At 37.7% G+C, this 18,404-nt stretch overlaps 1 protein-coding gene across 1 annotated transcript in view; it reads left to right on the top strand.

The window, feature by feature from the left end:
• LOC126161789 (chromodomain-helicase-DNA-binding protein 7) overlaps positions 1-18,404 on the top strand; it is a 315,231-nt gene that overhangs the window by 85,117 nt on the left and 211,710 nt on the right. The window contains exons 10-13 of the mRNA XM_049917862.1: positions 2,179-2,976; positions 3,117-3,341; positions 11,110-11,237; positions 11,313-11,501. Of these exons, the coding sequence (XP_049773819.1) occupies positions 2,179-2,976; positions 3,117-3,341; positions 11,110-11,237; positions 11,313-11,501 (1,340 nt within the window). The remainder of the gene's footprint in view (positions 1-2,178; positions 2,977-3,116; positions 3,342-11,109; positions 11,238-11,312; positions 11,502-18,404) is intronic.

Here is an 18,404-nt window from a genome sequence, read left to right as displayed (position 1 = left end):
TAGTAGTATATTTTTAACACAGTGAATGGCAAAAGCCACAAAAATATGTTACCAAATTTGTTACCGCAGGAGGTGGAGAATGAATGAATTACTGTTACCTCCCATGTTGCTTATACTCACACATTGTGTGTTGCCATGGTTACCAAGTGAGATGCTTATCAGGGAGCATACTACAGGGTGGCACACGAAATGTCACCACTTGGTTCATACATAATTTGAGTTCACTAGATATCTCATCTGAGCATCTCGACAGCAGTAGCTGGAGCTTGGAGAAACAAGCAAGGTACGAAATGACATGCAATTCACAATACTGCCGCTTGAAGACTGGTGTTTACAACATGGCGAGCAATTCATGACTAACAACATAGCAGTAATCAGCAATTGTTACTTTTTCATGAAACAAAAAGTCTTGTGTGGCTCAGAGGCGGTTTTGACAACAGTTTAACACACTGTGGCCCTCTTGCAAGAGAACCATTCACAGGCTGTAGATCAATTTGGACCTGAAGGATCAATATTGGAAGCGAAGCGACCTGGGCCGAAGCCCATTCGTTTGGCAGAGAATATTGAAGCGGTATGAGTGGCTCTACAGAGAAACTCTGGAAAGGCAGTAGTGCAACTGTAAATTGAAAGTGACCTCCGGATGTACCCACACACAATGATCTCTGGTCAGAAGCTCAGTGCAGAGCACAAGTGGCAGAGACCACTGTTTGCCCACTGGGTGGAGGATAGGGAATAAACTTTCAGCAACACGTGGTTTCCAGATGAGGCACATTTTCATTTGGATGGTGTGGTTAACAGACAAAATGTACCCTTTTGGGCAATTTAAAATCCGCAAATGCTTCATGAACGACGACATCGTGACCAGAGGATGACTGTGTGGGTCACAATTTCCAGTTGTGGGCTTATTGGACCTTTCTTCTTTGAAGAAACTGGGAACATTGTATGTTATTTGAGCGTGCTGCACAATAACTTCATTCCACAATTTGTTGCTATTCAACATGCTGCGGTTCATGTAAGATGGAGGAAGCCCACATACTGTGAACACTGTGTTGGATTTCTTACAGAAGCATTTCAATATGCAGGTAATTTCTCAGATTTCCAGGTTGTTTCTGTGATGGACAATTTTACCCCCACTCCCATCCCAGATAGTCCAGACCTCGATTCATGTGACATATTTCTATAGGGATACCTGAAGGAAGCATCCACATGATTTAAGGGAGCTCAGATGCCGTATTCTTCAAGCCTGCAGTGAAATCGTGGTTTTCGCTAACATTAGTGTTCATGTAAAGGAAGGTGGGAATCGAAATAGTGGACGTATTGAGCATATGTTATGTTAGAACAATTGTCTACAAAGCGTTTTCCGTGGGTGGTAATGTATGTTTTTCTTGACAATAAAGTGTTTATTTGAAAACAGAATGGTGACACATTTTGTGCACCACCCTATAATTGGAGCAGCAGTTACAAAATAGAGGTTTCAAACTATTGATTTGCTGCAGTGCAGAATTGTGCCAAGTGTTTTGAACTACGGTTGTAACAGAGAGATGCAAGCATAAAATATGAAGTGAATGGTATGAGACATGTAGCCTTTCACTGTTGAAATATTTAGCCCACCACATTTTGACTTTCAAAGTTTTCATGGAATGTTGCGGAGTCTAATAATGAAGGAGAATTAATGAAAAGCTGTCATAGTGAACATACTATTGGATGCCTGTTGGCTGGTAATTTTTCGTGTTGATTATTGACCCTCCAGTACCTACTTCAGTGATTGTCCATATGTTGGTAATTCACGTTGAAAACTGGAGTGCTAATAGCCTAAATGGTGATCTGGAAAGTACGTCAGTTGGCTATAGTATTTTCTGGGACTAAACACCATTGGAAATTAAGTGGATGTGTACACACTGGTTGTTTATGATCGTTTGTTTAGGTAATTAACATGATCCTGGAAATGTGACAAGGTGACCCAGGGTTGGAATACTTTCTGGAGCCTGATACTCTGTATGTCATTTATTTGTAACAAACTACGAACTTCTTGTTTGAGGCTCGTCAACTTTATATTTCTACCGTATATGTTGCACCTCATGTTTTCTTTGGATTCTATCAATGATGATGATTTTGTGGTGTATAATGCTTTAGTGTAGCATCATCACAATTATAAACATAATTTGTTTTGTGTTTCAGAATACAACTGATGAAGATTCAATGGTTGTGCAATATATTTTGGCTGTTAGGAAAGGCAGAAGAGAGATTAAACCACCAGCAGATGCTCAGAATAATAAGGAGGTTAAGCCGGAATCCTCTATCAAGACAGAGGTCACCGCAGAAAATGAAAACGCGCCTGCTGTAATCAGTGAACAGGAGCCTGTAAATAACTCTACACCTGTAGTAGACATTCCGGCTGTGGATGAAATATGTGCAACTGGGGAAAGTCGGAACAATGAAGTGTGTCAGCAGTCAGACACAGATGTCGAAAAGAAGTCTGACGCCCCACTAAGTATTTATAACTTCAGTGAAGAAACTGAGGAACCAGTTCTTTTGAGATCAAATGTTAATGCAGCAAGCAGTAGTGGTAGTGCAGAATATATTGACAGGATTAGAAAGTTTCAGACTACTCCAGTTGATGAAGAAACAGAAAGCAGCACAAAACCAGAAGAAAGTAAAAGCCAGCTAAAAGTTGAAGACAGTGGGAGCTCTCTGGAAGTGGCTAGGTTGAATGAAAGAAATCAGCAGTACCTATCGAATCCACTTGATGGAGATATAGTTGCAAAAGATAGAACTGAAAACAAAAACAAAGTAGACTGTAAATCTGATGTCAAATATGTTGAAGTAGAGGAATATTTTGTCAAGTATCGCAATTTTTCTTATTTACATTGTGAATGGAAAACTGAAGAAGAACTGTTCAAAGGGGATAAGAGAATTGCAGCCAAGCTTAAGAGGTTTAAACAGAAGATGGCTCATCATGCAAACATTTTTGAGAATGTAAGTGATTACCAAAGTTTCTGTCTCTTGTGAAATGCTTGTCATTGGGGTAAAAATGATCTTTTAGTAATGTGATATACTGTTAAGATAAGCTAGAGATTATTTGATCAGTGATAATAAATCTTGCTAATGATTTTCAGTTTGAAGATGAACCCTTCAACCCTGATTATGTAGAAGTAGATCGGGTCTTGGATGTTGCTGAACATACAGATCCTAATACTGGGAAAACGATCAAACATTACCTGGTTAAGTGGCGGTCAATGCAGTATGAAGATAGCACATGGGAGTTGGAAGAAGATGTAGATCCAATGAAGATTGAGCAATTTGAGCAGATCAACAAGAAGCCCCCAAAGGATAAATGGAAGGTATTATCAAAAGCTCATCCGTAACAAGACTAAATGCACATATTGAGTTTAGCTTCATGTGTAAGAGCTTAAATACACAAGCCAATAGGTGAAGCTACTCCGTAAGTTCCTGAAAGGAATCGTAATATGTTGTAGAAATCACTAAGAGTCAAGTTGCAGCTACAGCAGTATTCATTTAACTGTTATTGTTAGTGATTTATTTTAAATCTTGTTCCTCCTGTCCCTCCCAGGAAGTGAGATTGCTTCCCTGCCGCTCCCGGTGAGTGTGCCTGCTTCCATGGCCCTCCTGGGCAAGCGTGCCCACCCTCCCTGTTTTGCATGACAAAATATTTTGCAACTCGATTTCAGGTGTGTTCTCTGAAAAAGTTCCAAATGTGACTCATGATGGAAATATATATTAGATCCAATGACAGCAAATGTACCTGATCTCTGTGAGGATGACCTACAGATACAAGTATTATTGATTGTAAGGAAACCTATGATTCCTGAAGTGCAAAGACTAACAAAAAGAAGTAATTTATATTTAGGTGGGAGGGACTCTTCGTGGTTTATAGTTGCCGTAAAAATAGGGTCTAAAGACACAGCGAGGACTGACCATAGGTACATATAGAGAATATAGCTAGGAGTGTTGGAATGTAGATAGAGAGATGTTAAGTGAAACATCTTGTCTGTAAGAAGAGCACTTAGTGAAGCTGTCAACAACTACTGTAGCCGAATCTTATCAAAAGATCTTGCACATAATTTCTATTGTGGCCATATGTAAAGACTGTCATTGTGTAGCTCTAGATGCTCGTGGGGGAAACATAACTGAAATTCAGTGCAACAAGACTGGATCAGAAATAATTCATTTTCAAATGTTCCCTTATAAAGGAAATAAAGTTAATTCTTCAGTTCTTGGATGATTGTAAAGACAATGATCCAGAATTTGACAAGTTGGCATCTCTTTTTAACCAAAACATACTGTAGATTGCTCAAACAAAGCTGGGAAAAGGGGGAAGAAAAACACTGATCATGCCTGTCTGGAAGAAGGAGAACAAAAGTAATTCGCAAGGCTACTGTTCAACTTAACTGACACCCATCTGTTGTACACATTCTAAGCTGAGACATAAAGAGCTGAAAAACTTCCATGTTAACCAGCAAGCATTCCAAAAATATTAATCCTACAAACGTAACTGTTGCTTTCTCACGTGACAGCCTGAATGTCATGGATCAAATAAGTCTATTTGATTTATTGACTATCTAAAAGCATTTAATGCCGTAAAAAGCAACTCCTCTTAACGAAATTATGATAAGAAAGTTAGTGAGTGTATTGTGGATTTCTTAGTAGAGAGAAACTCGGCATAATTAAAATGTAAACTAAAGGTATCACCCCCTGCGTCCCCTCTCACCAAAAAAGCCTTTTTGCTTGTGTACCCATCCAACCCAATCACTTGAGCTTGAGCCAGATGGAGGCGGAAGAAATTTGACAGCCCATACTACAGTCCACTTTTTGCTTGAGCAAACCATACGAGGAATCGGGTTTGTTTTAGATGCCAGATCAATTAACAAGATTTTTAATTCCAATCGAGGCAGCCATACAAACCTGGAAGAACAGTTATCGAAGTTCTACAATTTTAGATACTTTTCTACCACTGATTTAACAGCATCAACAGTAAAGCAGTTCAAAAATATACCGAATTCTTACATTGTGACAGAAGTTCCAGTTTCCTGTTTTGCCATTAGGCCTCAGTGTGTGTCTACATGTATGTACTTCCGCATTAGATAAGGTGCTTGGGTGTATCTTATACCTTGCCCCAAAAAAATCAATTTTTATGCCAATGATCTTTTGTTGGCCACACCAATGTCATCTGAGCAGTTGACACTCTAGATGAAGTCGGCAACAAATAAGGTGTGATGGGAGAAGGAGAAAAATCTAAATTTACCAGGTTTGAAAGTAAGTTCTTAGGCCATGTAATAACTCGAGACTGTATATTGCGTGACAATAGTAGAATGATCGCAGTGGCTACTTTACCCTCCTCGCACATGAAGAAACAGTTGAAATTATTTGCAGACATATGCAGTTTGTCAGTGGCAGTTATCCAAACAAGTGCTGAATTTGAAACACACAGTAGGTTGTGGATAAAGTGTGTACTATGGACTACAAGATGTAGTTTTTAAAAAAATACTATTTCTACCATTTTTATTATTAGATTACAAAGTCAGATTTTAAAAAAATCTTAGTTTATAAAACTGAACTGACGTTTAAAATCCCTGAAAATTCTCCATCATCATCATCCTCATCATCATCATCATCATCTTCGTCGTCATCATCATCATCATCATCATCATCATCATCATCATCCTCGTCGTCGTCGTCGTGGACTAGCAATCTGCAAAGAACTAGAGCTGCTAGTTGATGCCTGATTGCGTTGAAACATGTCATTGTTCTTCAAATGGTGTATGTTGGCTGTTTGTTTTGAAACCAGGAACAAATACAAAAATACACTTTTTCCCTTTCTTTTTTCCTTCTTTTTTTGTGAGAATTGTGAAATATTCTCAGCTGCCTAAATTTCCTTTTCATTAATGGCAATAATGCATTTAGTCCAGCTGTTCCTAACTCACATAAAATGAGTGATACCAATCAAATGAGATGGCTCTATATTGTTTGGCATTATGGGTCTACCAGATCGGATTCATGTTGTTTGTTGTGAGTAGAAGGCTACATACCCATTTATAAGGTGTTCTGTGAATGAAATTCATAGACATGCCTCAAGAGATGTACTGTCATTTCACATTTTTAGCGTTAGTATTAAAGTGCGATTTGAGCAATTCACAGTGAGAGATGTGTGTATCTTTCTTTTGCCTACATCTCTTGCTCCTTACACTGTTTTTAAGTAAACATTATCACTGCGGGTATAAATGTGATGTGATGCTACTGTTTGGCTCAATTGCCCTATTTTGTAACCAATTACATAATCGAATATTGATGTCTTGCTATTAGAATTAAACCTATCCAGCATTGTCTGAACTCTCAATGACAAGATTCCTGTTCCTTCATAAACATGGTGACAGTTTTGAATTGTAGAATTCAGCTACTTTTTCGACATTCCTGATAATGGTTAAAAAAAAAAAATTATTACGTATCTCAAATACATCAAAGTTTGAAAATATAATTAGCCCTTTCCTTGCTTGTATAAATGTATGGCTCTTACGTTACACAAATCTCCCCCCCCCCCCCCCCCCCGGGTCCCCTTCCTCCAATCCCCTCTCTCTTACCATCTCTTTCTTTCTTCACCCAGCTCTTCCTGTCCCTCTCTCTGCCTGTCGCCATCCCCTCTCTTGATCCACAAATGTACCAAGTTTTTAAAAAATCAATCCAGTGGGTTAGGGGATGATGTGGAACATAGATAAATGCACACATTCATCTATTTTACATGTACAGTTGAAGCTGATTTATATATGTATCAAAGGGAAGAGAAAAGAATACTTGTAACTCAGAATTGTTTGGTCAGATATAGATACAGTAATACACAAACATTCAATGAGCCTACATGGGTAAGAAATCAGATAATTTGCGTTATTTCACTTTTTGAGCATTATATGCCTCACTTCATAAACTTATTAATGAATTAAGAGCTTTTTCACTTCAACTTTTCATACTGATGTAATGCCTGCACATATTGATTGAACTTAATGCTTCACTCAGTTTAGGTGTTTCAAGATTAAAGTTGTTATCTCCATCACTGTTACTTGAAACTGATGTACCACTTTTGTGGCACTTATCAGCAATAACATACTCAGCTTGTAGTAAGTTAATGGAAAGATTTTAATTTGCTGCATCAGTCAATGCTATCAAATGTTGAACTAGTTTTTTTCCATAATGCATCTTGAAATTTGCAATATTGCCCAAATTGAGTGGTACAGTCCAGAGGGAAAAATTCCACTTGAACATTTTTCAAAACTACTTGGGGTGCATGTGCTGCACATCGGACAAAATCATTGTCATCCAAGAATTGTTATTGTTTGTGTTTCATCTTTACACCTTTGAAACACGTCAGATTCTTAGATTTTCCTGTCACTAGTGAGGAAAGTTTGTTAGATCCATCTGCATTCATGGCGAGAAGAAATGTCACGTGAATTTTACTTCTTTCCTTCATGCCATGAATCACCCTTTTCAGCTAATTTTATATTAGGAAGCAGACTAAAATATACCGGTCTCATCACAATTGCAGATTTTTTTCGAGGTTGATAATCCCTTAAGACACCCGGCAAAACCTCATCAATCTAGTGCTGCACTGTGACGTCGACCAAAGCTTTCGATTTGACTGAAATTATTCTCCCTGTGAGTCTATGACAATTTTTAAATCCTTGTGACCATCCTGATGAAGACTTTAAATCAGCAGTGATTTTCCCTACTTCTAGCAAAATCTATCACCTTCGCTTTCAGCATGTTGCCACTGATTCGTAGAGCTGCAGCCCATTTTTGCTGGAACCATGAAAAAGTGCCTTTTCCAAATCTACATATCTCCCTTCTTGCTGATGAATGCATTTTATTGATTTTGCACCCAGTTTTAAAAACATGTTCAAAATACTTCTTTAGCTGATGACTGTACATAGTGTGGTATAGGCAATTCCTAAGTCTGAAGCAATTCCAGATTTTGTTTTCTATGGGTTAGCATCATACCTCGTGTATGAATTTTACTTTCTGATTTAGTGTATAGCTTTACCTTTTTCTCATAAGTGAATAAATGATAGAACCCCTGTTCAATAATAAACGTTAGCTGGCAACTTTTAACTTCTCGATTGTTACCATGAAAGAAATTCCCATATAGAAAACAGTGCTAGGAGTATCTTTGTTTCCATGCCGTACGCTCGCTCTTGTTAACTGTGACTTTGTCACTTCTCTCCATGGCGTCACCCACTCGCTGTACTTTGGGTATGTCAACAAAGTTAAGAAAAATACCACAAGGCTTCTTTTCAAACAACGATGCTTATTACAGTTACACAAATCTCAATTTATTTCACTGGAATTTGTTAAGTGTAACTGTGAATTAAGTAAAAATGCATTATATATATATATATATATATATATATATATATATATATATATATATATATATATATATATATATATATATATATATATATATATATATATATATATATATTAAGTAAAAATGCATTATATATATATATAATGCATTTTTACTTAATTCACAGTTACACTTAACAAATATATATATATATACACATACACCTAAAAACAAAGATAGTGTGACTTAACAAATGAAAGTGCTGGCAGGTCGACAGACACTCAAACGAACACAAACATACACACAAAATTCAGCTTTCGCAACAAACTGTTGCCTCATCAGGAAAGAGGGAAGGAGAGGGAAAGACGAAAGGATGTGGGTTTTAAGGGAGAGGGTAAGGAGTCATTCCAGTCCCGGGAGCGGAAAGACTTACCTTAGGGGGAAAAAGGACGGGTATACACTCGCGCACACACACACATATCCATCCACACATATACAGACACTTCCCCCTAAGGTAAGTCTTTCCGCTCCCGGGACTGGAATGACTCCTTACCCTCTCCCTTAAAACCCACATCCTTTCGTCTTTCCCTCTCCTTCCCTCTTTCCTGATGAGGCAACAGTTTGTTGCGAAAGCTGAATTTTGTGTGTATGTTTGTGTTCGTTTGTGTGTCTGTCGACCTGCCAGCACTTTCATTTGGTAAGTCACACCATCTTTGTTTTTAGGTATATTTTTCCTTCGTGGAATGTTTCCTTCTATTATAACCATATCATTAATTTGAACCCAACAATTATATATATATATATATAAGGTTTAATTAACACATTTTTAAATTATATTATGCTGGGACCGACAAAACTTAATGCACAAATGAGAATTACAGGAGAGTTGTGTGTAAATAAAAGTTCAACTGTATATAGACAGACACGAATAGATAAAAAATGTGCTCACCAAATAGCGGCAGGAAAAAATGCACACAAAAGATATGGAAATGCACAAGCTTTCAGAGCCAGTGGCTCTTCCACCTTTCAGAACCTGAGAACTTAAAGGCGGAAGATATGGTAATAAGCAACAAAGTGATTACTGGAAGTCAGCAAAAGAGGAAAGCTAGGTACATTATACATGGTTGGTAGGTGGAGGGGACAGGGAAAAAAAGACAGGTCAGAAAATAAAAGATATAGAAAAATGAAGGGAAGCAAAGAAAAGGCATAGTTTATAAAAATAAATGTGAAACCCACAAAAATTAATGTAAATTTAGGCCATGTAGGTAGGTGGCGGTCTGACGAGGAAGTTGCGAAGGTTCGGGGATTGACGTAACGCTATTCTGTGTGTGCAGGGCAAACTGTTGGACAGAATATGCATCATCTAAGGGCCCAATTTTAGCAAGACATAGCCTTGTTGAAGTAGCTGATAATATGTTCAAGAACAGGATAATACTGTGTGACAAGAGACGTACTCCTAAGTTGTTTTTGGAGGGGCCACAAGAACCAGGATTGCATGACTTAGTTAAAGCTGAGGGGAGAATGGTGGTGTACTGCAGTACGGAGTCTGGACCTGAACAAATTGGTGTGCTTCGAATGCCAAGGCTATAGGGAAAGGAATTTTTGACATGAACAAGATGGCAACTATCAAAATGTAAGTACTCTGCAGATTTCCAGGCACTAAGCTCCCCAAAAACTGATGACTCATCATTATTCTCCTGGCAAATAAGCGATCTACTACCATTGTGTCGCTTGACCAAAAGGTGTACGTATACGAAGGTAAATAGCAGTATAGTGAGACACTACATACAGCATCTGCCATCAAGATTCCATCCATATGATACAAACGGCTTACAGTCCATACAAACATGCCGCTCACAAGGACAAAAAGTTCCATCCATAGAACTTCTTTGTCTCAACCAACACCCACTTTATACCAAACCCATAACATTGTTCTTGATCACCTTAACCAACTTAATATTTACGAACTACTACTGTAACTTTTAAGTGGCAGAAAAACAAACATATCAGGGGTACAGTCGTGGGCTCCTTCCTATGCCATCCTTTTCATGGGCTGCTTGGAGGGGCCTACCCTGGGATCCATAAGCCTTCAGATCCTGGTGTTATGTAAATACATTGGAGGCATCTGTGCCATATGGACTCATGGTGAGGCCAACACCTTGAGACTTTTGGAATCTCTAAATACATTATCTCAATTAAATTTCATATAGTCCTATTCCATATCTTGTCCCACTTTCCTTGATATTGACTTCATCCTCATCAAGCATAAGCTACACACTTCTGTTAACATGAAACCTACAAACAAACAACTGTACTTGGATTTTGACAGTTGCCTTCCTTTCTGTGTCAAACATTGTAGTTTTGTGTTAGTACTCTAATTTACTTAGTGTGAAATTGGTGAAAGGTGTTATTCTTCCTTTGCATTATTTTTCTTGCCCTCTTCCATCTTCCAGAAAATGTTGGGCAGTGAATACACAAAAAAGATTTTAAGGAAATTAAATATACTGAAGCGAGGAAAAATTGATGAACCATAAATTCTGCTATGAGATGTCATAAGGAACAAAGTTGTTGTTGCTGTTGGTGGTGGCTATAAAAATACAAATACATGTGCTGTGAAGAATGAAACATTTTAATAACATTTCGAGCACAATGCATGCAGATGAGGGCAACAGACAGTCAAGAATAAAAGGAGCTAATAATAGAGTGAGTGGGATATTGTCAAATAATTATTCATTCTGTTTTTCCTTGCTTTCCAGCCAAAGAAGAAACCATCCCCAGAATCATGGGTGAAATTAGAAGAATCTCCAGAATATAAAAATGGTAATAGGTTAAGAGCGTATCAGCTTGAAGGATTAAACTGGTTGCTTTTTTCGTGGTACAATGGGTATGTAACAATTTGTTTATTAAATATATGCTAATATTAGAAAAGTTATTCAGTAAATATTATTGTCATTTCCAGCCGCAACTGTATACTGGCAGATGAGATGGGTCTCGGTAAAACTATACAGTCATTAGCATTTATTCATGCAGTTCACGAATATGGAATTAGAGGCCCCTTCCTGGTCATTGCACCTCTTTCTACCATACCAAACTGGCAACGTGAGTTTGAAGCATGGACTGACATGAATGTAATAGTATATCATGGCTCGTAAGTATTGATGCAGGGTATATGTTTTTTAGATGATAGTCATAATTTTTATTTTAAAAACTACACCTGCAGGCCAAACTAGCTAAAATAAGCAAACTGTTAAACTGATAGTGATTTCCTTAGCAAGGGGAAGTGCTTGTGATTGACCAGGAACTAATGCCATTCTAACTCAAATAACTTAAAATTAAACACAGAATTCTCCAGTGGCTACTACAGTCTTACTGCTTCACTTTATTGTTAATTACTTAAGATCAGCAGCACAACAAAATAAAGGAAAATAATTTTCATTACAATCCTAATCATATTTGTAAAAGGAAAAGATATTTGGCTTTGACTGAAATGGCTTGCAGCTATGTTCTTCCTCTAAGGCTATTTGTTTTCTCAATCAAATGTCTATGTTCCATCCAAATTCAATGTGATATGTCTTCCCCTTCATCACTGCAATCACAAATCCAACAACTCTAATTTATTTCTTGGCAAGAAGTGTGTGTCTTGCTTGCCATTTAGTTCTGTGGAAATAAGTACTGCAGAGCTTTCTGAAAAACCACCTGTGTCTGTTGATCAATTAGTGTTACTGATACACAATTATGGATCACTGCGTGCTTAGACGAGGCATCCTTTCTACAAACACCTATCATCATTGATTGGCGGAAACGTTTCGTGTGATTGTAAGGATTGATTGCATTAACATTGCGTTTTGGCCTCCAGGACACTGCTCTATTGTATAACAAGAGACTTGGATCCACTGAAGAAGGTTCAGTGCTGATATAAATTAGCACAAAACACACTTGACAACAGTGCTAAAACCAGATATCAATGTGATTATTATGCTTTGACTCAAGATATTAATCGAACATCGTAGATACACAGTGTTTGTTATTGAAGGTTCTGTTTTATAAAGAAAGAGTAAAGTAAGCAGAAAAAGGTGTGATTTGCAAACTTCTCCTGAGCTGAAAAAGATTTGTTTCTGGAATGTTTTGGGCCACTATTTCATCTCGCTATAATTATGTGCAGTATGTAAACTGGAGCAAAAACTTTTTGATACTTAAATGCATAAAAGTGGTAGTAGTAAGTTCATCAAACCTATTGTAAGGGAAAATTTGTGAAAGCTAGTTGCAGTTTTGAAGCCACAATTTATAACTTTTCCAATCTTTAGAATTATAAGTAGGTTTTCATCCTGGAATTACATGTTTGCTGCGAAAAATGTAGTTTATGATATTATTTGTTACATTCTTGTTCGTTTTTCATTCACATCATTAATAAATGAGTAGAAGTCTGTAACTTCAAATGAAAATATTGTTCTCTTCATTGATAACAAATAAACGACAGATCATTTACATTTGGTTGGTAAGAATGACAGTGTATGTTAACTGCAACAGCGATAAATCATGTATTTTGAACTTAAAATAACATGTAATTACAAGCAAATGTGCAACACACAAAACAGAGTTGTTATAGCAACTGCGGTGTCACACACACATCCTCAAAACAAAGGAATGAAATATATTTTCAATGTGAAATATCAAATTTATGAAAAAAGATTACAATGCCATGATAGTGAACCTATAATAAAGTAGGTACATAAATTAAAGAACTGGAGCTAAAAGAAATGAAAAGAAAATCAGGGTTTCAAACTGACACTTCATAAAATAATTTAAATTTTGTAAGTATTTTTATATATATATACATTGTAAGTGAATGCTGTCCTCATTTTGTTATGATGCCTATTAACTTCATTTTCTGTTAGTACTGTAATTTCTTTGTAGACTCTTCTCCTAACTAATTGTTTTACTCGTTTCGGACTCCTCATCTGAGGCACTAACTGCTTTATTGTATTGTGCAAGTTAAATGCTGCAGCGATAACTGCTGCATAGTTCAGTCTTACCCTGAATCCTAGACCTGAAACAACTCAGTGTTACTCAAACATTGCCAGAAGTGAGAGAAGTGGCAAGAGGTAGTGGGTGGGGATTAATAAAATTATCCGAGCTGACATGGGATTGAACTCGAGATCCTCTAGTCTGTATTCCAGGACGCAACCATGAAACATTGCCTGATAATTACAAACATTCATGTGCATACTACTAGTCTTGTTCAACAACATGTGTGTAGTAGGCACAGCAGTTTAAGCCCCTGTTTTGTAATTTTTGCGGGAATTGTACAGTTACTGCTATACAAGCCTAGAGAACATTTTTGTAAGAGATATCCATTATTATTGGCAGCTGTAGATCTCCAGACAAGCCTAGAGAACATTTTTGTGAGAGGTATTCAATTATTATTGGCTGCTGTAGATCTCCACACACTTTAACTTTCCACTGCAGATATTTTGGATTTCCCTGTTTTACGCTGTTGCTAAGTGTCTGTACCCTAAAGTAATCACATTAATTATGAGTTGTTTCCAAGCAGTTATTATCTACATTCATTACTTAAAGTTGATAATTTCTGAAGCTGACAATACAGATTGAGATATTTCTTAGGTGTGTGCGCCTCTCTCTCTCTCTCTCTCTCTCTCTCTCTCTCTCTCTCTCTCTCTCTCTCTCTCTCTCTGTGTGTGTGTGTGTGTGTGTGTGTGTGTGTGTGTGTGTGTCAGTCATTCACATATTTACTAATCATTATTTGTGAATAAAAACTTTATTGTGTACTTATTTTTAACTCATATTTGTACAAAACAAAAACATTGTTTTGTAATGCCACTAGGTGGTGAACTAACAATTGCAGTTCAACTTGACACTATCCATCAAAGTTTGCCAGTCAGAGGTGATCCTACTTCACAATGATATAAACTGGGATTAATATGTATACAATGCGAATTTTTGAATTAAGTTTAATCTGAAGTCATTTTCACTGATAATCAGAGATCAACTGCTTCATACGGTTGGCCTTTAAGATAAACAAGATTAAAATTCAAGTTATATTCGACTTTCTCTTTAAGGAAACAAAATTAATGTTTGTCGTTTTTATGAATGATATCAGTTAAATATTTAACAATGTGTATGTGGTGCCTGCTATTGAATATATTGAGCTTCATAGCTCTACTTGTAATGGAGAATGAAAATGGTGTAATATAATGGACTCCCTCCTTACTTCTTGATGGAGCACCTATTTTGCTCATTCCTTTTTTGTTACACTATTGCAGTATTGTGGATATGAGCTTTCGGGGGAAAAAATTAGAAAACATGGATAGTACATTCTCAGTTCTCCCTCCATCATCTAAGGTCTCCCTAGAGTCGCTATAGGAAGTTCTCCTGGGGTGTATGCTTCCTAGATCTGATATACAAGGTGTAATCAAAAAGTAATGGGAATTTTTGTTTTTCTTAAAGTATTCTTTATTTATTCTCCAACAACATTGCCCCCTTCAAAGTAATCCCCCTCAAATATAATACACTTGTGCCAGCAAATTTCCCATCTGAAAGAACTTTTGTAACTCACTTTTTGTTATGGTGTTCATGAGTAGCTTCGCCACAGTTTTGGTCACTTCCTTTGGGTTGCTTCAAGCAACTGACACACAACTTTCAGTTAGTATTCGTTATTGACCTTAAGGTAGGAACTCGTGATTCATTATCACATTGTAATTAAGGAAAACAGTGAGAACCACCTTCACATGTGATCGAACTCGTCGAACCTTTTTTGGTTTTCACTCTTCAGGCAATTTCCATTGAGATGACTGGGCCTTGGTTTCGACATCATACATGTATACCCATGTTCTGTCACCTGTTATAACCTTCTTTAGAAGTTCTGGATTGTTGTCAGCTTCATTCAGCAATTCCTGAGGGCTGTCTACGCCATGTTGTTTTTGGTCTAAATTTAAAAACAAAACAAAAATTGCAACAAACTTTGCTGCCACACGTTTTAGGCCCAAAAATCGGAAAAAATTGCTTGGTGTGAGCCAGAGGATATACCTAAATCATCAGCAACATCTCTGATGGTGTTTCGGCAGTTTTCCAGAACCATTTTCTTTCCTACTTCCACATTGTCATCAGTAATTGATATGCTAGGCCATCCAAGACAGTCAGTCTTAAACGTCTTCTCGGCCCTCTTTGAAAGGTTTATGCCACCTGTAAACACTTGTCTTAATCACATCAGTTCACCGAAAGCCAAAGTTAAGGATAAAAAGAACAATCGTGAATAAATATTTTAACATACAGACAAACCAAAAGAATTAAAAACATTTCAGATTTAGAGTGACCTTTATTCCATTTTTCAATAAATATTTAATGCAGGTTATTTGATCAATCTATTTGAAACTAAAAATTCACCAAGCACTTGGAAACCTGTATAACATTTATATTGTCAGTAGCAAACTAAATATTCAAAACAGCGGAAAATACAAACATATATCAGAACCTCTGCAACAACAAAATAAATATTGTTGTTGTGGTCTTCAGTCCTGAGACTGGTTTGATGCAGCTCTCCATGCTACTCTATCCTGTGCAAGCTTCTTCATCTCCCAGTACCTACTGCAACCTACATCTTTCTGAATCTGCTTAGTGTATTCATCTCTTGGTCTCCCCCTACAATTTTTACCCTCCACGCTGCCCTTCAATACTAAATTGGTGATCCCTTGATGCCTCAGAACATGTCCTACCAACCGATCCCTTCTTCTGGTCAAGTTGTGCCACAAACTTCTCTTCTCCCCAATCCTATTCAATACTTCCTCATTAGTTATGTGATCCACCCATCTAATCTTCAGCATTCTTCTGTAGCACCACATTTCGAAAGCTTCTATTCTCTTCTTGTCCAAACTATTTACCGTCCATGTTTCACTTCCATACATGGCTACACTCCATACAAATAGTTTCAGAAATGACTTCCTGACACTTAAATCTATACTCGATGTTAACTTCTTCATAAACGCTTTCCTTGCCATTGCCAGTCTACATTTTATATCCTCTCTACTTCGACCATCATCAGTTATTTTGCTCCCCAAATAGCAAAACTCCTTTACTACTTTAAGTGTAAATAAATAAACAGATTATAAATCCTATGAAAATAAAAAAATTCCCATTACTTTTTGGCCCACATATTGCCTCAGTGGTCTGCAATAGTTGGTAAGCAAAACAAACAGCCACATGACAGCCAGCTCATGTTTGTAAGTAATAAAACATATGGCTTTGACATTTTGCTTACTTAATTTATTTTTACAGTATCTGCGGTCAACAAATTTAGTACTTCAGACAATGTATGGAAAGCCAAACTTTCGACCATAAAAGTTGGTGGTTGTTACGCTCGCACTAGCCCAGTCAAATGAAGACCAAAACAAGTCAAATAGGGGGAAAAGTTTGTGTAGTTGCAAATTTTTGTATATTGGTTGGATGGAGTTCCATGAATAACATACTAAAGAACCTGACCTGTAAGGGGGGTGGGGGTTGATTAAAGGTGACTGTTTTTCTTGGATAACTCTAAAGATATGGCTTCTTTCGAAAATGTTCCCCATACCAAATTAAACATTAAATTTCCTATGATAAAGGTCCTGCCTGTGATGTAGGGGATGGAAAAATCACAGAATACTAAAAATAATGTTTGAGTGATATAAAGGGAGATACGGATTTTTTGTTGATTTGATTTTCAACAGGGAAGCTAAAACAGGTTAGGTCTAACCTGCCACTGCCTGCACCGAAATTAAGTTTATTGTGCAGTATTTCTCCCTGTATATCCAGTAAGGCCAACCAATGTCCTTAAATAGTGCAAGGAGTCCTTCTACCACTTTTGTTAGACACAATTTCTTCAGATTCCAATATCCCAAAGATTCTGTATCTATTATTCTTAGATGCCATGCATTGGAAGATTAGGCGTGATGCAGTCTCTTCACCCTCATTACAGTTCCTACAGTTGCAGTCCTCTTCAGATATACCCATTGTGTGTGGGTGTTTTTTGAAATTCCCATTGCTGATCATCAGTCCAGTCATGAGTTTGATCTCTTTCCTGTTCAATCCCTGGATTACAGAGCTTCTTTTAAAACATGGCTTGGGCATCATTACCGTACCATGTTTTTGTTTATAGACCTTGGTCCAATATCCTACGTGCTGTTTCCTAAGCCAGTTCCGTATTTATAATTTGATCCTAGACTTGGTGATCGCCAGGACAGGTTCTGGTTCAATAAATGGAGTTGTTGCCCCCATCCTAGCCGAGTGGCCGGGGACCCATTCTAGGTTTACCCTATTGCTTCCCCCTAGCTCCACCAGAGCCTTGTGGCATTGGGCAACAATCTTAGATCATGTTGCTGGAGCTGCCAATGATTTCAGGGCTTTCTGGCTGTCTGAGTAGATGTAGGTGCTACAGTCCTTGTAGTGCCTAAACATATTCTCCTCCATACCCTCCCCTGTTTGTAGTAATTTCAGCTTGGAATACAGACACCGCTTTTCCTAGAGAGATGATGCCCTCCAACTTGGCTGAACCCCCTACACACCTGCCCCAATGCCTTGGTCTATTTTTGACCCATTGGTGAACCAAACGATGCTCCCCCGTACGATGTCGAGCTGTTTTTTTTTCCACTGCTCCCTGCTTCAATTATTATATTGTAAGCTTGTCGAAGCAGTTGGGAGTTACTATATAGTCGGCAGGCATTTCCCCAGCCATTCGTATATTTACCTCACTCAGTATGTTAGTGTGTGATTTGGGATATCAGAATGAGACCCAGATTTTGCCAGTTTTAAGCCTGCGTGCCCCAGCTGCTGCCTCCATCTTGACCCACAGGTGTAGTGGAGACATGTCCAGCTTGGCTTCCATTCCAGTGGTTGGTGTACTGCTAATTCCACCTGTTACGGCTAAGCAGGCCAATCTCTGCACCTTAGCAAGCTCATTAGCTGTAACCTGCTGTTCTACCTTCTTCCACCACACCAAGACACTGTAGGAAATCCTAGGTCTAACACTGTGGTGTATATCCAGTGCATACTCATGGGGCTTAGG

Source organism: Schistocerca cancellata, chromosome 2, assembly GCF_023864275.1.
Source record: "Schistocerca cancellata isolate TAMUIC-IGC-003103 chromosome 2, iqSchCanc2.1, whole genome shotgun sequence".
NCBI classification, from domain to species: Eukaryota; Metazoa; Arthropoda; class Insecta; order Orthoptera; family Acrididae; genus Schistocerca; species Schistocerca cancellata.
Note: the sequence above shows the minus strand (reverse complement) of the source record. Positions and strands in the feature narration are given on the sequence as shown.